Below are 21999 nucleotides of genomic sequence, written 5' to 3' on the forward strand. Positions count from 1 at the left end.
ATAATAATAATAATAATAATAACAATAATAATAATAATAATAATAATAATAATAATAATAATAATAACAATAATGTTAATAATAATAATAATATTAATAATAATAATAATAACAATAATAAAAATAATAATAATAATAATAATAATAATAATAATAATAATAATAATAATAATAATAATAATAATAATAATAATAATAATAATAATAATAATAATAACAATAATAACAATTCAACCCAATTTATCTTAATCATGCAGTGGACATGTGGAGCATGTAAGGCATAAAATGTCTCATCGTCTTCAGTTCATTCGTTGAATTACAACATCAAAAGTAGCAATAAATAGCAAGATCATAGTAAGATCAAGCAAATGTTGAAGTTTGTTTCAAAGAGAAATGTAACGGTCTAAGCTTATTGAGGCTATTTTATTTATAATATAATATAATATATTTACAGGTAGTATAAAGAGTTTAAGTGTTGTTTTGATTTGCATTTCAACTTTTTTACATCATTTTAATGAGACATTTTGTGTGAAATGATTCAGAATGTAAATCAGGTCTAAGTAATATTTCATTTATCACCCACCAATCGGATGGTTTCTACTATTATTGTTTCAAGTTCGAACACATTTAATCGTTATTTGCATTTAAAGGGTTATTGTTGATTCTTGTTTGCAGCAGACGTCGGCCCAAATGTAAAAACAAACATTGTTAAGCTAGTTGTAGAAAACTTTTCATTGACAATTGCAATATAAATAAATAAATTTTAAAAACAATTGCATGTAAACTCGTATTTCGCTTTCTTATCTGTCTTCAATTTAAGTTTCATTAACATATTTTACTGCACTATTTATTCTTACAATTATCAATCGCATTCAAACAAAAAGGAACCTTTTCCAGTTTTTTTTCTAACGAGGTATCATCATTTTTCTAACTGTAGCTAATTATCTTAAGATAAATTTTATAACACTTTATTACCTAATTTGCTTTAAAGTTAGGTTATTAAAAACCACTATGTGTAAAAATGCGAAATGAACAGAATTCTATTTATAAATAATTGTCAAAATGTTTGTGTAGATATTTATGATATGTTCCAACTTGATTTAAAATATTATGTTCAAGTATGGAAAAAGTAGAGCTACTGGAAAATGTAAAGAGGGAGGTAATATCCATTTTTTTGATATTACTTAACAAAAATATTTAAAATCCTTTTAAGTTGAACAAAAATCTCTTAAAGAAAAAGTGTACTGAATGATGGTTTTTTAAGATCTGACTATTGGCATTAAGTACTAACCATGTTGCTTAACCCATAATACTTTATAATTTTTTTAATTCAATTGTGGGCTATTTTTTAATATATTGGACTTAAAGAGAAAAGAATATAAATTTTAGTAACTTGGATTATTAAATTTTTTTTAGGCTAAGAAGTTAATTGGTGAAGCTGTATCTAAAAAGTTTATACATACAGATAGCAGTCTAGTTACATCACTATGTGGTATGTGAAATTGAAAAAATTTAAAAGTTTTGTTAATTTTGAGTATTGTTGTTAACTTTTTTAAATGACTGGTCTATTTTTATGTAACTAACAACAACAACAAAACAAAAACACACAGGTTTTACTTCTTGAAAAAATTAGCTTTTTGAAGATTAACTAGTAAGTCTTTCTTAAAATGTTTGTCATAAAAAAAATGTTTCTGACTTGTTCTCAGTGTATATCATATTTTTAAGTGTCCCTTATATGCCCCATTTTTAAGTGTCCCTAAATATAACTCATGAACTTCCTGATAATTGTTAAACTATTCAAATTAGCAATTGTAAACTTGCACTTGCTTAAATCAGATTAAATATGTTTCTGAATCTAGTATGATTGAGTAAAGCTTTTTTTTTCAAATATAAATGTTTTTAAAGCTATTTTATCTTAAAATGTGTAAAAAATATTCTTTTTTTTTTAAGTTAGAGTTGAGTTTTATTAGCCATGGGAGTTTTTGTTAAATTTTATTTATCTAGAAAGCTTTTAATTGATGAATTTTTGTAGGTGCTGTAGATTGTTGTATCACTCATAAATTAAAAAAACGTGTGGGTGGCCTTTTTCCTGCAACAAATGACAGTTTTGATGTTTTAGTCAAACTTGCAAAACTATGCTCTACTGCTGCAAGTGTTTTACGAATGTCAACACATATGTCACATATTCATCAATCTAAAGGAAGATTTTCTCCAGGTATTTAAAAAAAAATTACTTTGACTTTTACTGCAATATATATACTCACGTATGAAAAAATTTAAAAGTTACAGGGTAATTATAGTGGGATTATGGGGTTGTTGTGTGTCAAATCATACAGTTGAAGATCTTTGTGCTGTCCCTAGTATCCCTAAGCATTAAAATATACAATGTCTTTAAAGTTTAACTTTCTTCTAATTAAATCTGACATTATGGATCTTTCTTTTTTAAACCCTCAATCTTTTCTTTTTTTATTTCAATCTTTCTTTCTTAAACCCTCAAAAGTTGGTAAAAATTGATGAAATAATTATGAGTAGATTTTAATTAATCACATGATTGATGGATAAGTAAATCTCATGGCTAGACAAATGGAGTAGGTAAACATTATTGGTCAATCATCCCAAATCATGTTAACAAATGAGTACTGTGTTAAATCTCTTATTGAAAACTGAGTTAATGCATTCATTTACAATATTATTAAGAAAAAAAGTAACAGGTAATTTTACAGCATGTTACTACCTGGTAGGATACAAACATCTAAATAAAGATTCATTGCACAATTTGAATATACATTAAATTGGCCCATGTTGTAAGTTGATTTCTGCTCAAAGCTTTTTCAACCAACCTAGAATGATAACATTTTAATCGATTATTATTAATTTTTTTCCACAAAATTGTCAATGCTGATAAGTTTAACCAAATTAAAATCTTTATAGAATTCAAAAGAAAAAGACACTAGTGCAGGCAGAAGAAAATAAAATAAATGTAATGCCCTACTCTGCTTAATCATCAGTTTTAAATCTAAAATGTAGAAATAGTCAAAATCATCCTAATTTGGATGCATAGTTGTAAAGTTGATCAATTGTATGTATATATATATATATGTATTGTTACAATTTTACTCAGGTAGCTTAAAGGATTTAGCAGCAAATAGAAATCTAATGTGCATTATGTTGTATTATTAAGTGTTGTCATGTTATACTATTATGTTACACTATTTAAAAAAAGACTGTCTAGTCTTTTTTTTTTACTTCATAAACAAAGTTCTTTTATGATATTCAAAACTCAATACTCATCCAAAATTACAATTTATTTTAAATCCATCTTTAAAAAGCGTTTTTTTTATAACAGTTTAAATGCTGCTTACATAAATTTCATTAATCATTTAAGTAATTGTGAAACAGGATTTTTAATACTAAGGTGAAGGCAGTTATAAAGTTTTGCAACTCCTTGAAAATTTTGAAAATTCTTACCAATAGCATTAAGTATGGGTTAGTAAAAAAAAAAAGTTGAAATTAATATCTGCATTCTAATCAAGCTTTTCCCTTTACTTTCAATTGATTTTATAAATAACCAAGCAGTAACTATTGCTTGATACCAGCCATTTTTTGTTTCCTGTTTACACTATTTGAAGATTATCTTGCCAAACAATTTTAGTTTTGCTTTTTTCCACTTTTGACCAAGAAATATCAAATTTAGGCTTTTATAAAAAAGTTGTCAACAACATTACATGTATGTTGTACATTTGACAAAGTGGTGTTGTTTCTTTGACCATAATTAAAGTTAGCTGCTTTCTAATTTTTATGACTTTAACTGCTGAACAGGCTCTTAAAGTTTAAAAATATATTCATATTTTTTAGTTTTTTTGTAAAACTTGGGGTAAACTTGAGTCTAACAGTTTTGAGGCAAAAGCTCAGGTTTTAGGGTTTTTAATGTTTTTGTGCCACTTAAATCTGGAACAAGATAAATTTATATGGACTGCTTGCATTATATGATTTGACAAAGAATAAACCTATGACCTTTGATCAGATGATAAACAATTAAAGATAGTTTTCTTTGTAAACTAATGGTCTGCTAAAAAAGTTTTTGTTTTTTTTTCCTCTTTAGTTCCTTCTAATATGGTTGCTTCTTTATTATAGAAGTGGAGCTTAACACCCCTGAAAAACGAAGACTTAATGGTTACTCTGGTTTTTGTACTAAATATTTATGGATAAGATTAGCTCTTCTTGAAAGACTTTTGACCACCATTTTGGGCTCATTAGTTGAGAATGCAAAGTATATAAATATTCTATGAATTTTTTTTGCTAAAACGTTTCTACAATACTCAACTTTCTTTGTTTTTTTTTTTTTTTTTTTTAATACTGCTATGTAATTATTTCAATGGTGTCATTTAATTCAGTAATGATAGATTAGTAACTCATTTATCTTGGTTGCTAATAATAAGTTGTATAAGCATTTAAAAATTACTCTTTTTTTTAGTGAGTTTTATGAATCAGATGCTCTACTTGCTGATCCTGTCCATGGCCCCTTATTAGTTTGGCTACTTGGTAACAACTTTTAATACAGTATAAAATGCAAGCAGAAAAGAGTACAATGTTTAACATTTTCTTGTTTTATTTTGTTTAAAAGTCTACTTGATATGTAGCTTACCTGAAACTTTGTAATGATAGCCTGTTACAGTATCTACAAAAACTCCATCAAGTCTTAGCAGCACAGCCTAATTGACCAAAAGTTATTGAGATTTGCTCAACACTTTGAGATTAGGAAAATAAAAAAGAAATTTTTTCAAAAATAATCTGCAGAACTTTGTAGAAGTATAAAGATCTGTAGTTTAATGATTAGTTGAAGTTTCAGCTCTTTTTTCTATTGATATTTTGTTGGTTTAACTATTATCTGTGAGAGATTCTCTTTTCTAGGTAAGGAGCTTGATCTAGAGCAGTTAGATTTTAGTGGAGTTAATTCATTTTAATAGCTAGCAAAACTGTGATTTATAATTATTTTATAAAAATTTTTATCAAATAAATCTTATTTTAAGCAAGTTATATCAAATATATTTGAAGACTATGCAACCACAACATGTTTTACAACAGCAACACATTTAAGTCACCTCTAGAATAGCTGTAAGACAGAAAAGGAAATAAAATCCAAAATATCTGTCAATAATTCCACCTTTTTCCTCTTTTTAAAATAAATTAGCAAATATGTGTTCAATCTTAGTGAAAGTTATATTTCAGGGTTTTCAATTTGATGAGAAATAAGTTTTTGAGGGAAAACCAACCTATTTCTTTTACTTTACTAAAATTTTAGTTTTAATTGAATTAATTGAAAATAGTAAAATGTTTAATTTCAGCATGCATTTTTTAGATGGCCCATGCTCTCTAGATTTCTCAAGAATGAGAACCCCTGATATGACTTGGAATGATCCTACTGCTCATGAGCTAGTTCAGAGGCATCGCATTTACAGTTCTCCTACTATGAGTAACTCTTTTAAGATTCCAGGTTCAAAAAAGCGCTGTTTGTTTGTAAATTCCATAGATAGAAGTCCAGCAATGGCAGGCACCCCCATTCTAGCACGAGAGCATGTTGAGTCTTTGCACCAAAATGCAGACACAACATTATTGTATGGGAAGAATAATGTTATTGTTGCTACGGTACTAATTTATGTTTATCTGAAATATTTTCATGATTGGCAAATAGTAACTTTTAGCTCTATGGTTTGTTAAAGCAAATATGTAAAACTGTAACAGAAATTTCTTGATATATTTTTTGTACAATCCAAACATTATGATGTTCAATTAATATTAAGATTAGAAAAAAAAAACAAATTTCCAGCCATGTTGTTTGAGCTCATAAAAAAAGAGCAGTAACTAGTAACAATGCTTTTATTTTTGGTTTTAAAGTTTGTTGTTGAATTTTTTTTTTATTCAATATTTTTAATGGAGTTGTCTTTTTTTTCTTTTTTTTTTTTCTTTTTTTTTTTCTTTTTTTTTTTTCTTTTAAAAGCATCCAAATATTATTTTCTTAAATGTTTAGAATTTGTATCAATTGACATCTTAATTATAAGAATTGTTTTTCAATATTTAACAAGTAGAAATCAATATTTGATTTGTAATAAAAGTTTTAAAATGATAAGGAATAAACTTAATTTTTCTTTTTTTTTTCTTCTTTTTCTTTTTTGAAATTGTTTTTCAAAAAAACATTAATTATTTATTTTTCTTTTTTGCTAAAAATCGAAGTAAAAACACTTTGTTGTTGTTTCTTACTCATGAAAATCATTGTTTTGCTTTTCTTTCATTTTAATTAATTTTTGTATCACAACTGCATTTTAATTACTAATAAAAGCAATAGTAAAAATAAATACAAATTTATCTTTGAATGTTTTTTGCTCAGAGCTATAGGGTAAGATAGTTTTCCATTTCCTAGTTTTTCAATAGTTTATATTAAAACTAAATGTTACTTACTGGCTCTGTAACTTCATTAAATATGCTGAAAAATCAGTTAATATTCAGCTACTTGGAAATTCTTTTAAAAAAAATTATGATTTGAATGTATTAAAGGATGTAATTACAAGATTTTATTTTTCTGATAATTTACTGAAATTGATTCTTTTAAGTTAAAGGCTGCATTACTTTTAAAAATTATAGCATATGTATAAGTTATGGTAACAAGAGTAGTTGAAACTTTTTTTCTGCTTTTAGACTGATGCAGAAAGTCCACTGCATGGATACCTTTCATTGCACAGATCTATTGATGATCTTTTATTAAAATGGACACCAAATCCTATGTTACACACAAGTAACTTCCCATCCATTGATGAAAAATGCAAATATTGGGACCATGCTGTAACAATAGATTTATCTGATATTGTATACTTACATTGTCACAGTTCAAGTATGATTATGTAGAATAAGTTTTTTAGTTTTAAAGTTTCTAATTTACTTACTAACATATCTTTCTATAAATAAAACATATTTCATATGATTTTTTTATTAAAATATTAGTAATTCATGCATATTTCCATGACAGTTATAATCAAATTTTTACAAAAAAAATTTTAACAAGAAAAAGTGGTGTTTTAGAAGCCTTCAGTGTTAACATGTTCAAACTGAAGCTACCAAATAATTTTTTGAAAATATTTTATTTTATTTAGGCAACAGTAGTGAGAAAATTGTTTTGATTAGTCAAGATGGCACCCAACTTCCTCCTTTAACTTTTCAATCTGGTGCATCACTTATTTCCTTTCTGTCTTGTCTTGAACAAGGACTTTATCCACATGGGCGGCTAGATCCTCCCCTTTTTAAACAAGATAATAGTTTTAGCTGGCCTAAGCTAAAAAAGCTTCTTCCAAATAAATTGACCAGTAGCATTCATGGTCCTTTAGCAGGAAATGACTATGTTTTTCGAGTGGTTTTTAATTCTTCTACAAATATAGGTACTTTCTTGTTTGATACAGCTCAATTAAAAAAAAAATTTTTTCTGTTCTAATGTATGATGAATCTTTTTTTAATATATGTTGTCATCTAACGTAACATTATTTCAGATTCCAGTTTAATTCAAATAGCTTTAAATAACACTTTCTCTAGATGAATCTGACTTAAAACAGCTATTATTGAAGTCTTCCCCTTCCACAGGCATTTTTTCAAACCCTTGGCGCAAGAATTCTCAGGAAAAAAAATTACTATTGCCAAAAGTTCATTACAGTACAAGACTGGGAGGTGGGTGTGCAATACTACCCAGGTATTTAAAACTCATAATTTAACTTAATTTTACAGTTTATCAAAAATGAAAGAAAAATCGCATTTGCACCAGCATCTTATCTATTGTCTAAATTCAGCTCATAGTTATTACAAAATTATAATCTTTGTCATTTGTGCTCAAGTGTAATTGAAAGTTTACTTTAATTCATTATTCTTTTGTAAAATTATTTCTGATCTTTGCAACAAAATTTTGATCTGTTTTTAAATGCAAAAATTAATGTTTTTAGAGTTGTTTTGAACTTGGCATGTGAAAAAATGAAGCATCAAATATTAGCTAGAGCTTTTAATGGATGTGAGAATTTTTGATACTTTGTTCTGTACTGTAATTCTTCTTGTAAATGTAAGCTAGAGATAGCCCACCTAGATATTTTGGCATAAATATTGTTTTGTAATGGCTAGTTTCTATAAAGACAAAGAACTTAGTATTCTTCTCTTTTAACAGGGCTTGCAAGTTACAGACATTTAAAAACAGTTCGTACACATTTGGCATCTTTAGTGTTACCATGGTCTGGTGACTTTAATGAAAATAAAGAACAAGGGCTTACAAAGGAAATATGGGAGAGTATGAAAAAAAAGGGGCTGGTAATTAATGAGTCTTGATTAATATTCCTTATTGTTAATGCTTAATATATTTATTTAATGCTAATCAAGTTAAGCCATATCCATAAATGTTGTTCAATTACTCTTCCAGGTTACTCTTTCAAGATTTGATTAAAAATTTACTCAAAACATTTATGCTAAGAAATATATAAAAAATACACAAAATATACACAAAATATGCTTGCATAAATTACACATGCAATGAACTCATGTAAATAAACTTGCATAGATATTTTTGATGTTTTATGAAATCTATTCAAAATCATAAAAATGTAAATAGCTGCACCTATAACTTAGAAGAAAAAATTTCTGTTTTTTGAAAGTAAAATTTTTTGTGGTGTAATTGCAAGATAATTAACGCAGTTAAACTTTTTTTTTATTGCGACATTTGTCTTCTAAAATCCCAGTGAGATATTGCAGCAACTCAATAAATATTTGTCTTCAAAATACCAGTAAGTTATTGCACCAGCTCAATAAATGTTTGTTTTTAAAATACCAGCAAGGTATTACAGCAGTTCTATAAATATTTATCTTCTAAATACCAGTGAGATATTGCAGCAGTTCTATAAATATTTATCTTCTAAATACCAGTGAGATATTGCAGCAGTTCTATAAATATTTATTTTCTTAAACACCTTCTAATAAAATATCTTCTAATTATAAATGAAAAAAAATGTTATTCAAGGTTTTTTTTTTAATCTAAAAAATGTTTCTGAAATATTGTCTTTAGATAATCAGTTTTAGTAGATATTTTGCCAAATTATAAAATATTTTAAGCTTTGGTAATATTTTTCATTATTAAATTGTTTTAGCATAATATTCCCTAAAAGAATCTGGTTTAATATTTTGTTAAGATGTGTTAATTTTTTTTCTGAAAAATGATTTCTCCTAATATTGTACTATTTTTTCTTAAAATTATTCTCTTTCTATCTTTTTATTTGTAGACATTGTGTAAAGCAGAGTTGAGACAGTATGTTTATTTTGGTGGTATTGAAAATGTTATCAGAAAAGAGGTAAAGTTTTTTGAAATACATTAAAACCTTTTGAAGTAATAGGTTTTTTACATTTACTTAAGATCTTCCATCTCATTGTAAAGGTATAATTTTTCATTTACTTTTCATAGCTCAAAAATTGGTTCTAAGGTAATGCTTCTAGAATCTTAGTATTATCATCATCACAATCATCATTATTGGTGTATGATTAACTTTTGAACCAAAAGTTTTCTTTTATATCTCCAGGTTTGGCCATACATATTAGGACATTATGCCTTTACATTACAAGGCAACCTAATTGAAGTTTATGATAAAATGGTCAATGAGAATTATATGGCACTGTTGAAAGAGTGCAAAGTAATTGAAAAGCACTTACAAGAACAAGAGAGAGATCTTCTTGCTCTTAATGGATTTGCAAATGGAGAAACGTTTTTTCATCATGAGATCCATAATGATACAAAATCTAGTTTAGATGATACTTTATCATCAGATGTTATCTCAACTGATATCCCAGATTCAGTTTTAAATGACATTAATCCTCCAGAAAAGATAAATAAAAACACAGATTTTTCTGTTATAGCTAGCATACTTGAAACAAAACATAACTTAAGAGAAATGGTACAAAAAGCATCAAAAAAAGGTGTTTTAGCTTGGAAAAATATTACTAAAAAAAAAGAAAAACCAAAAGTTCCTTTAGATCAGTTTGAAGGTTTACATAAAAAGTTTGTTCCCAAGATCGAAAGTTTCAATATTGAACACACTTGCTGTAAATGTGGTAAAGAGATGGATGAAGATGAAAATAGCTCTTCTGAAAATTTTGACAAGTTCCATGAAGGCATGATGTGTCTATCTTGTTTACAGCTTGTAGATGAGATTGATTTCACAGCAGCCTCATCCGAAGTACTTTATGATCAATCAAAAAGCAATAGACATGATGTTGTCATTATTAATGGGGAAGATGCATCTTTAACAAAGAAAGATTCAACTTCATCTTTAGCAAGTAGCTATACGGTATGTAGTAACTATATACAGTTATTTCTATCTAAACATGTATGTGTATACACAGCTATTCACGAAAGTTTAAACGACTACAGAATTTTAAGATCTAATCTTCAGTTTTTCTTGAATAAAAATCTAACGGAAATAGATTTCAAAATAGTTTTTTTTCTAATTTGGTATACAGGTCATTTTTTAATAAAATTAAAAAAAGTAGGTTTCGACTCATCACTGTTTACTCAGAAATTTCATGAAAAGGTAGGTGATACAAATTAAGAGGTGTCACAAAAGTTTAAACGATTTTATTTAGGATCAATTATTTGGTAATTAATTGATAAATCCGGGGCGAAAATTTTTTTTATTTTTAAATAAAGTCAAAATGAGTCAATTACAATCAAAAAATTTAGCGCAACATCATCAGGCAGCTTTTAAATTTTAAAAAATCAACTTGAAATATTGTAAATTTCAAATTATTTTCAATTGCGTGCAAATGGGTTGCAAAGCAGTTTCTAGTGAGATCAAGTGGCAAGTTATTGGTATGGCGAGGACAAAAAATCACACAAACATTCAAATAGGCAAAATGCTTCACATTTCTAAATCTTGCGTTCGAAAAACCATCAAAAGCTGGGAACTTACCAAGGGCATCTCCATCATGCAGCATACTGGGAGACCATCCAAACTTAGCAACTGTGACAAAAGTGGTATATTCAGAATGAGCAGAGAAAACCCCAGACTCAGCTACAAAAAGCTTGCACAAACCTTCAACAACTCAAAAAATAATCCAAAAGTTAGCAGAGAGCTTGTAAGACGAACATTGTTGGACAAAGGTAATGGAACATAAACAGCTGCTAGAAAACCTATTCTTTCAATCACGGATAAACGTAAACGACGAGTGTGGTCCAAAGAAAGGCTGGACTGGTCTGTAGAACAGTGGGCAAATGTTATTTGGAGTGATGAAGCTAATTTTCAAGTCATAAACTGCAAGGGAAGAATGTGAAAAGATTTGCAACTGAGAAATATTCAGACATGTTTTTGCAACATCGTCGACAAGGTGGTGGAGGTTCGGTCGGCATCTGGGGATGTTTTTCTCACAAAGGTATAGGCTTCTGTGAGCTGTACCAAGGGCGAATTAATCAATACAACTACAAGAACATATTGGAAACATGTTTAAATCCATCAATCAGACACTTGTATGGCAAAAGCAAGCAATTCATCTTTCAACAAGACGGGGCTTTAGCTCTCACAGCTCACTCAATCAAAGAATATTTTTGAAAAAAAAGTTCAATGTGATGCCTTGGTGCCTTAGATCAACAGATCTCAACCCAATTGAAAATATTTGGTCTTGGATCAACAATCAACTGACATACTATGAAGTTCAATCAACTCAGCATTTGAAACAACTTTTGAATGAGTACTGGCTGAAGGTACCTTGCGTGATGTGCATGAAATTAGTTGAATCAATTCATAAACGAGTTTATCTTTGCTATAAAAACAAAGGAGGACACTTTAAATATTAATTTTGCTTTTTTTTAAATTTTTTGTTCAAATGTTGCAATTCGTTTAAACTTTTGTGCTTCTTATTTTTCCTATATGATTTTTTGTAATTGTTTTTTTCTAACTAAATATTAAAATTTTTATAATATGTTGATACTCATTTTAAAGCTAATTACTTTTTCTTTAATAAATAAAAAAAATTAAGTCGATATCATTTTACAGTTTTTTTTTATTAAACAAAAACCAAACATACTTGACAAAAGTTCTGCAATCGTTTAAACTTTCGTGAATAGCTGTATATAGGGTGCATAAAAAGTTCTGACAATTTTTTCAACACTTTCAACAGCACGAAAATGCTGTATAAATAACAAAATAGTTCAAATCAAGAAATAAAAAAGTTTATTAGAGCGATAACAATAACAATAAACAAAAAAAATCAAACTACAAATGCTCAAATTGCCTTCATCAGCCTCAACACATTTTTTACACGCTTTGGAAAATTTTCAATGATGGTCGCGTATTGTTCAACCGTTATCTCGTCCCAGGCATGGCTCAGAGCTGTTTTGAGTGTTCCTGAGATTTTTTCCTCCAGGATGGACCAGACGGAGTAGTCCATTGTGTTAAGATCTGGCGAATCTTATCTACATACTATGTTGCAGAGGACTTGCTGCTGGTAGCTGGCAGCATTAATCTTGATGTTTCTCTTGATGAAAACCAGCAGCGTCTTCCAGGTGGTGCAGATCTTGGTCCACACCATCACTGAGGATGGAAAATAACTATGTGAAAATAACTATTGATATGCAAGATGGCTAAAGATCTGTGTCCTATTCGACACAGATCTTTAGCCATCTTGCACATCAATTTCTTAGAATTCCGATGAATTTGATATTGCACCTTGTGTTGTCTGGAGTGGTCACAGTGGTTAATGCAACTTTGAGGACAGTCCTCAGTCTCTCCTGTGACCTTGTAATGTTTCACGATATTTTAGATGGTTCGCTGCTTGAACCCGGTCATTCAAACAATGTAAGCTGTCTGCATCCCCGCCTTGTGCAACTCTACAATTGTAACACGTTGATTTTCATGATCCATAACATAATCACAACTGAAAAATAAACAAATCTATAATATTTTTTGGATCACAATTTCACATAGAATCCAACGAAATTAAAATGAGTGACTAAAAAATATTATACCAAAATATACTTTTTCTGCATCCTTTGTGTGTGTGTGTGTGAGTGAGTGAGTGTGTGTGTGTGTGTGTGTGTGTGTGTGTGTGTGTGTGTGTGTGTGTGTGTGTGTGTGTGTGTGTGTATATATATACACATACATACATATATATATATATATAATCCTTCATATAAAAGTATTATATTTCTATCTAAACATATTATGGTCTAAGTTGAGTAAAGCATGGGTTATATATATATATATATATATATATATATATATATATATATATATATATATATATATATATATATATATATAACCCAATTATAATTAATATACATGGCTTATATATATATATAAGCCATGTATATTAATTATAATTTATAATTTTATACTTTCATATGTAGGATGATTATCTAAAAGACTTTGCACTCAATATTCATCGGATTGATAAGGATGTTCTTAGATGTGATCGTACTAATCCATTCTTTTCCACAGAAAAAAACTTGGAGAAGCTACGCAATGTAATGATGTGGTAAACATCTTTGTTTTTTTCACTATATTCAAGTAACTACAATTTTTTTTTATATCTTTTCAATACTCAGCTATTGTAAAATTTAAGTGATAGAATCAAACCATTAGAATATACGTTTAAGCTGGTGAGAAATTTGATACAAGAAAACAGTTATTCAAAAATAATAGCAAAAATGACAAAAAATCCCTTTTTGAATGTTATTATATAGAATTTGATTAATGGTTGATATCTCAAATGAATATTACGATTTTGAGATAGTAAAGTGTGAAATTTTAAGATTGAAATTTTTTTGTTATTTTTTTAATAAAATGATTACCAAATGATCTAAACAAATGTCTTAGAAAACATAAATAATGTTATTAAAATTAAGTAAATTAAATAATGTACTTTGTAACAACATTCCCACTAATGTTGAAAATACATTCTGCTTCTACTGATGTTGATGTAATAGTGTTAAAGTAGTGTTAAATACATTAGACCCTGGATCTAGTAGTGCTCCTTTAGCCAAATCATTAATATGTACATATCATTTATACATGCGTATTGATTTTTTGTATTCAAATCATCTTCTGGTTTTAATAAGCAACATTGTTCTTACTTTTTATTTCATTAGCATTTTATTTTCAATTTTGCAGCAAATGAGAGTTCTTGTTAATGTAATGTTTTTTTTGCTTGTATAGATAGATTTTTTACTACCATATTTTTTACTACCATGTTGATTACCTGTAACCATTTTAACAGATCTAATGTAGTTAATCTAATAACAGACACAAAACCTTTTTACCATAGGACAGATAATTTAATGTCATAGTTACATTTGACATTGAATTACCTGTCCTGTGGTAAAAAGTGTTCATCTAATCTTCTAAGAAAGTTTCTTTTAATTCATAAGCTAGAGAATTTTTTTTTTTTTCTTTGCCAATTTTTTCTAGTTCTTCAATTACTAGTTCAAATGCTTTAGCTGCAGTCAGTAGAGTGGCTTCTCTACTGTAAATTGATACCACTACTAATTGGATAGGTTTTAATGGATTAAAATTTGGTAAAACTACAATTTGGTAAAACAACCTTCAATGCCTTTTTTAATAACCAATTGGTCATCAATTCAATAGTGTCATCATCTTCATCATCAATTTCTATTTTAGTGAGTTTTTTTTTTGAATAATCAGATGTAGTATTTACATGTGATGACTCAGATTTTTTTTTTTTTTTTTTTGAGTAAAGCGCATTAAAAACTGCATCATGTGTAAAACATCTTTGTTTTTTAATGAAACATTGAAAAAAAAACATTCTTTTATTTAGAGTTTTAATTAGAATTTCAATATAATTGCTTTCTTAAGGAAGCAGCTTTTGAAGCAGATTTGCATACTATATTTATCTTTATCTACTCTAACACATCTTTAAACATTCTGCATGTTATGAAGATATAAATACTTAGGTCGTTAGGAAAGTTCGTAGAACTTCATCTATAAAGATACAATGAGACAAATAATTAAATTTATATATATCATTTTAAACTGTGTTTAATTATGAACATTTTAAGTACTTGTTGAAATATTTTGAATGTTTATTTAAAAAGTTATTTAAATTTTATTATAAACGTTTAAAAGAAAAAAATTTAAAAATGGAAAAATTTGAATATCAAGCATATATTAAAACCCATGCTCTACTTGGAGTTTCAGCACAAGCCATAACCGATGAGTTGGTTTTAGTTCATGGTTTTAGCCGAAAAACATGTTCTACATCTTCTTCAATACAACAGGTGTTGTTCATTTGGGTTATGTTGAAAAGGGAGACACCATTACTAGCAAATATTATATAAAAAAATGGTTTAGACAATTTTTGACTGAAACCTTCAAAAATTGTCTAAACCAAACTGGAATTACAATAATTCGCCACCCACCATACTCACCAGACTTAGCTCCATTTGATTATTGGCTATTCGACTTGATTAAAAAAAATCTTGATGACGATACTGACGTTGAAAGTCAAAAAACTCGCATAATGAAGCTACTTCAAAGTATATCCAAAGTATAGTATTAAAAAACGTTTGACAAATCGCTTGAAAGGATGCAACTTTGTATAGATAACGATGGACATTATTTTGAACATTTGATAAAATAAAATTAAAAAAAACTCTTTTTTTTTTATAGGGGAGTTCTACGAACTTTCCTAACAACCTAAGTACTTTTTGGTATCATAAAAAGTTATCAACTTTAAACTAATTCTTGTTAACTCTAACTTAAGTCTGTCTGTTCGTAATATGAGCAGAATTCTGTCTTTAAATTCTTTTTAACAGTTTAGCATGAAAAGTAATGTTTTAGTATGAAAAATAATATTTTCAGTTTCATAAAGGTTAAAATGGCTAGAGTACACTGTTGTTTACACTTTAATGACATGACATACTGATTTTTAGTGGGAAATTATGATGCTTCAACATAAGTTTAGTTACAAGATAGTCCGATGCAATTTAGTATACAAGTACAGTTTATACAAGTGCAGTATACAATTCAACCAGGAAATTTGTTTTAAGATTTGAATGATCAAACTTTTTAATTAAAATAAGAAAAAATATGATACAACATTTAGAACAATCTTTGGAACAATAGTTGGAAGGAATATATTTAGTTTTGAGAACTGACTTTTAAAGAAACACATTTTTTTTTACAAATCCGTTTTCTCAAGACTGGACAACAATGTTTTAAAACACAATATTAGTTATCTTTTATATTAATCTGCTATTTACCTAAAATGTTTAGTTTTTATGCATTTATGCTCCTATTTTTGATTTCTTTCACAATCCATTACTTGCCAACCACTTAAAGAATTACTTGTCAACCACTTAAAGAACTACTTGCAAACCGCTCAAAAAAATTTTAAGTCAATCATGTTTTGCCAGATTTCATGCCTATAAATTAGAAGTTTAAAATTTAGTCTTAAGGTGATTAAGCTCTTTTATGGTTCAACTGAAACTATATTACTTTAAAAATTTTCTTTAGTTATGTTTGGGAGCGTCTAAACATTGGCTATATTCAAGGGATGTGTGACCTTTGTGCACCTCTGCTTGTCATCATGGATGACGGTATGTTTTGTTTTTGAAAAGAGAATCGTCTATAGCTATTATTTAGAGTTAACTATATATATATATATATATATATATATATATATATATATATATATATATATATATATATATATATATATATATACACATATACATATATTATAAGCAAAGATAACTTGTATCTGGGAAATGTTTTTGCTGATTGTTCTTGGTTTAATATTTACCAATTAGTCCTTAAAAGCTTTTGTCTCAATTTTGAATGGGTGGCTACCTATAGATTTTAAAACAATTAAAAGAATTTAATGATAAGTCAATATGTTTTTTAATATGCACCTCATCTCACCACTCTGCTGCTAATGTTTTCATAGTAAATGACATAAAAAAAGTCATTAAAAGCATACCTCTTGCAATAAAAGCTATGGTTTTGACATCAAATAGTTGTCTTGGGTTATTTGATCTCCACTTTGAAAATTTTGAAATTGGTTGATCACGGCTGGAGATTGTTAATTTTTGTCTCTTGGCTGCAACCAATGACTTTCCCTTAATGCTCCCAGTCATTTCACCCTCAAACAACCCTCATCATCATTAGTAACAGTCTCAATTGGATGCTTCAAGTTTAGATTCTTTCCTTCCTATGCTTTTAACTACTGAAAATGATCTCTCTTGAGGTCCTCATTGATGTATTTCCATCATTTATCTTGTAATGCCTGTGACTACATCTGGACAACAGCTTATTCTTACTATCAACCAGTGTCTTCTTAACTTCCTCACAGTGTTCCCAAATAGGGCTTTGCTTCTTGCCATTTTGGTTTTTTCTGTGAAATATGTTTTATTGAACGTAATCAACAGAATGGTAAGGAATTGGTTACTTTAAAAATTGAATAAAAGTATCCTAAAAAAAAATCAGAAAGTTTTGGAAAACTCCAAGAAAATAAGAGTTATGAGAGAAAAATTAGGGTTTCGAAAATAAAGATTTGAAGAAAAATCTTCTCAGAATTTTTTGAATTAATCATAGCAAGCTTTTTCAACACAAGTTGCCGACCCTTAATACTCTAAATACTATTACAGATATCAAAGATTACTTTGTGTGAATGTCATAGATTAACTAATGTTCAAGTTAATTACCTCAATTTACATAGTAATGCTAAAATTATTCATAAAAAAAGTTCAAATCTCTATAAAATTATCTACTTATTTTCATTAGAAGCAAAAGTATACAGTTGCTTTGTAAAATTAATGGATAGAATCGGAGGAAATTTTCCACACGGCGAGAAAATGGACACTCATTTATCAAACCTTGCATCATTAATTCAGGTATGTATTTAAATGTTTATTCTGAATTAAGAGCCTGTGGTTTAGATAGCCTACAAATTTAATCAAAGTTTAATTCCTTTAATTGAGCATCAATTAGTTTAAATTTTGTTGATATTTATTCAAAGAGAAAAGTTTGTTTTGTAGATCCTTGATCCAGAGCTTCATGAAGTATTTGATGTACATGAAGATGACAATATATTTTATTTTGCCTATCGCTGGCTTCTGCTGGACTTCAAAAGAGGTAATGAACTTTAAAGAATTTTTTTAGACACCAAAATATTTTTCTCTTAAGAAATGCAAATCTGTGTCAAGCAATAGAGACTTATGCATTTTATGGGTGAAAACCCACTTAGTAAAAAAAAAAAAAACAACTTGTTTTACTACTTTTAATGGCAACAAATTTTGGTTCAAAAAACCAGAGTCACAAAAACCAGTACACAGAACAAACAACCACAAATCTAGTGTACAGATGACTGTCTGTTTTGGTATAGAGAAAAGTTTTTACTGTGAGAACCGCCTACAAAAAACATTAAGAGAAATTATTTAGTGAAAAACATCACTAAAGATGTTCTTTTTTAGATCAGTGGTCTAATGTTTTATTTGAGGCTCATAAAAATATTACTGGACATTTGAATAAGCAAGGGATTGCAGATTGAAAATATAGCAATAAGCAAGACATTGTGGATTGAAGATATAGCAATAAGCAAGGCATTGTAGATTGAAGATACAGCAATAAGCAAGGCATTGTGGGTACAAGATATAGTGGGGGTGGGGTGGGGATTAGGAAGCCGATAGGATGATTTTAAATATTTGTTTAACCATCCCCCTTTCATTTGAACTACGCCATCACATTGTGTATATAAAGCTCATAGTGGAAAGTAATGAAAAATAAAAATGTCAAATGTACAAATTCATCTGTTTATAAATTGGACATTTCAAGCTCATTTGGACTCTTAAAATATCTTCCGAAATGTTTGATTTTCATTAATTGACTTTGATGTAGAACCAGCCTCTCAATTTACAAAGTTTGCATCACAATGTTCTTTTCTAAACCACTGCATGAGAGAATTTTTTGGACTAAAGTTGTTTATATGTGTGCCTAACAGTTATATAAACATTAATCTAGATATAACTTTCATCATTAGCGAGTTTTAAATGGATGAGATAATATTCATTGCAAAAAATGACCGCTCACATTCAGCTGTCAAGACAATTAAGATATTTATAGCAGCATTCAAATACTGGAGATCTTTTTGAACTTTATTCCAGTCCCCATTGGTATTGTATTCTCAAAATCCATGCACTAAACAGATTTTAAATCTGGATGTCTGCAAAGCGTGGACCACTTTCTGAAATCCATTTTGATTTATCAAAAGTTTCTAAATTGTTTATGAGATTTTTGTATTTTTCTCTGTTTGAATCATTTTCTTGTTCTCCTAAAGATTTATGAGCAAATCTAGTTGTAAACATTTGAGAATCTATATTTTCTATACTTTACTAAAAAAATCTTTTTGATTAATTTTGCAAATTAAATCCAAGTTTTTCTACTGCATTGTGATTGAGCATAATATTCAACAGGAATTTCTTTATTGAAATACATGATATTTTTTAAATAATCATATTTTAACTAAAACATATTTTGACATGTTTTTTCTTACAGAACTTCTTTATGACGATATTTTCTTGGTTTGGGAAACAATTTGGTCTGCAGCAAGTGTTTCTTCTGAGAATTTTAGTTTATTTTTTGCGCTGGCATTGATAGAGCTTTATAGGTATTTAGAAGTTATATTTTTTCTTCATTAGAAATAAGCACATGTTCTAATTGACAAATTCATTTTATAAGTTTGTTAATGATCTTTATTACTTTACAAAACTGTAAAATATGTAATATATACTGTAGTATATTTAACATGTACATAATCCAGTATAATCAAACTTTAATAACAGTAGCTGCAAGTAATTGAAAATAACTGTTGGTGATTATTGATGGAGTAATTTTATACTTCAATTGCTTTTATGAATTTATATGTTCTTTAAGAAAAAAATATCTTTACTCGCAAGGTTTAACAGCTTATCCATATATTTTTAGGGAAATCATAATTGATAACAAAATGGATTTTACTGACATTATTAAGTTCTTCAATGGTAAGGTTACATTCTCTTCGAAAAGAATTACAGGTTTCATAGCTACTGTTTTACTTATAGAATATTAAATTAAAAGGGGAAAAAAATTAAAGACTTCTGGCTTAGATATATCAAAAAATACGTGTATGCAACATTTCCTGTTCTCTTTAGTCATTTGAGGCAGATAATATTTTAAAAAAAGTTTTTTTTTTTTGCATAAAGAAAAAGTCACTGAGCGTATTCAAAAATATTGTAAAAAATATCGATTATTTTAAACCCATCACAAAATTTTTGTCCCCTAGGATTTTGTGATGGGTTTAAAATAATCGATATTTTTTACAATATTTTTGAGGAGATGAAGTAAAAACCTGATGTTGGTTTAAAAAGAAACCAGACAAAGCAGCAGCTTATAAGTTCCTAATTTTTTAATGTGTGTGTTACATTGTGAATAAAGTATATCAAATCTTTCAATAATGGTGTACTCTAAACGCTGTTTATTAACTTAGAAATGGCAGAGCAACATGACGCGCATGCTGCTCTTAATTTGGCACGCAACATTGTCCGGAAACTGCAAGAGTTGATGCAACCTGGCGAAAGTGATTTGAATTCTGTCGAAAGCGTCACGCAATTAAATGAATATTAGGATTGTTGCAAGTAGTGTATATATATATATATATATATATATATATATATATATATATATATATATATATATATATATATATATATATATATATATATATATATATACACATATATACATATATACATATATATATATAAATTTTCAGTCCATTTTTATAAGTTATTTATTTAAAAAACTCCTAATGAAAGGAATTTTTATTTTACGTTCTCATTACTGAAGCTTTCTCTTTTTCTCTGATGAAATGCGTTGTTGAGCTTTTTTGAATCTCTTCAGATGCAATATTTGTTGAACTACAGCTTATCTCACTTAAAACTATTTAATCCAAAGGTAACAGTGGCATATGTTATTGAATTGACTTAAAATAATATGCTTAAATGTATTTAAAGTAATTGTCTAGATTAGAAAATACTGTATATTAATTATGTATTTACCTGAATTTATAAACAGAAAAATTAAACTGAATAAGATGTTGTCTTTGTTGTTCCCAAAGATGTTAAAACTGTGTGTCCATGTGGTTTCAATAGGCGCATGAGGAAATTTATTTTTTAGTAGGACAAACAATCGAATGAAAAAAAACTTTTAAATTAAGGTTTACCATTCCCAAAAAAAAGACTCCTATGAATAGGAACTGATGAAAAAAAACAACTGATGAAATCAAATTAATAGATTCTATGTGTAAAGAATGAATAATTAGTCTTGAAACCTAACGGCCATGACTCAACTCTTTTTCGTTGCGAAATCACAAACTCACTCTATGGATCGGATTTCAATATAGAGAGGCGTTTAGTTTTTCTTCAAATACAAAATACACCTTTTATTTCTTTAAACTCCCATAACAATTATGTCAAATGGTTTAATTTTGAGGCCATTTTAATTATTCATAACTTAATTTACATAAATAGCAGTAAATAACATTTTAGTTGAGCCCCTGTACCTAACTCCCAGGTGGGGCTCAAACCCCAGCGCACTCTTTACTTATGGATGAAAGCATATTTTAAACATATCAGGGTATTAAAAAATTTTTTTTTTAAATAAATGTCTTAACACGACACACTCTACCCATACGCCCATACTTACAATCATTCAGTTTATACCAGTTGAAGGTGGTTTGACTCACAGATTTAAGATGATTCCAGATAATAAGTAGACAGGCAAAATAGCAAAACAAGGAGGTGATAAATAACTTGTTAGAACAAATAGATTTTCAAGGTGAAAAACACCAAAGGATTTGTGAGTATTTGAACAACTAGATTGACCGTCGTGGTCAATTCTCATTGCACCTTTTCAGTGGTGGAAAAAAATTTTTAAAAAACCA

General features: G+C 28.1%; 1 protein-coding gene across 5 annotated transcripts; it reads left to right on the forward strand.

Moving 5' to 3' along the window:
* Nucleotides 1-663: 663 nt before the first annotated feature.
* On the forward strand, nt 664-20716 carry LOC145193691 (small G protein signaling modulator 1-like). Of its 5 annotated transcripts, XM_090069688.1 has the most exons (21): nt 664-913; nt 1075-1159; nt 1417-1492; nt 2033-2215; nt 4135-4270; nt 4475-4542; nt 5360-5646; nt 6694-6886; nt 7146-7427; nt 7579-7732; nt 7980-8044; nt 8195-8334; nt 9297-9365; nt 9591-10355; nt 13412-13539; nt 16536-16618; nt 17805-17914; nt 18059-18155; nt 19575-19686; nt 20004-20059; nt 20545-20716. In XM_090069688.1, exons 2-21 carry the CDS (start codon nt 1121-1123, stop codon nt 20679-20681), a joined length of 3180 nt encoding a protein of 1059 aa, XP_089925814.1. In that variant the 5' UTR covers nt 664-913; nt 1075-1120; the 3' UTR covers nt 20682-20716. The 5 variants fall into 5 exon arrangements, 4 of the variants coding, with proteins under 4 accessions (XP_089925814.1, XP_089925813.1, XP_089925816.1 ...); XM_090069687.1 differs by lacking the exon at nt 664-913 and having other exon boundaries at nt 994-1159; XM_090069690.1 differs by lacking the exons at nt 664-913; nt 13412-13539; nt 16536-16618; ... (3 more) ...; nt 20004-20059; nt 20545-20716 and adding an exon at nt 9476-9494 and having other exon boundaries at nt 999-1159; nt 9591-10025.
* Nucleotides 20717-21999: the final 1283 nt, after the last annotated feature.

The sequence above is a fragment of the Hydra viridissima genome, unplaced genomic scaffold, assembly GCF_058129835.1.
Source record: "Hydra viridissima isolate aposymbiotic clone 2 unplaced genomic scaffold, HvirCarnegie_v1 scaffold_12, whole genome shotgun sequence".
Classification (NCBI taxonomy): Eukaryota; Metazoa; Cnidaria; class Hydrozoa; order Anthoathecata; family Hydridae; genus Hydra; species Hydra viridissima.

Coding starts and splice junctions, on each gene's coding strand:
- LOC145193691 (XM_090069688.1), top strand. CDS start 1,121: ATGGAAAAAGTAGAGCTACTGGAAAATGTAAAGAGGGAG. Junction 16,619..17,804: donor GCTTGTCATCATGGATGACG/GTATGTTTTGTT, acceptor TATTTTCATTAG/AAGCAAAAGTATACAGTTGC. Junction 20,060..20,544: donor CATTATTAAGTTCTTCAATG/GTAAGGTTACAT, acceptor TTATTAACTTAG/AAATGGCAGAGCAACATGAC.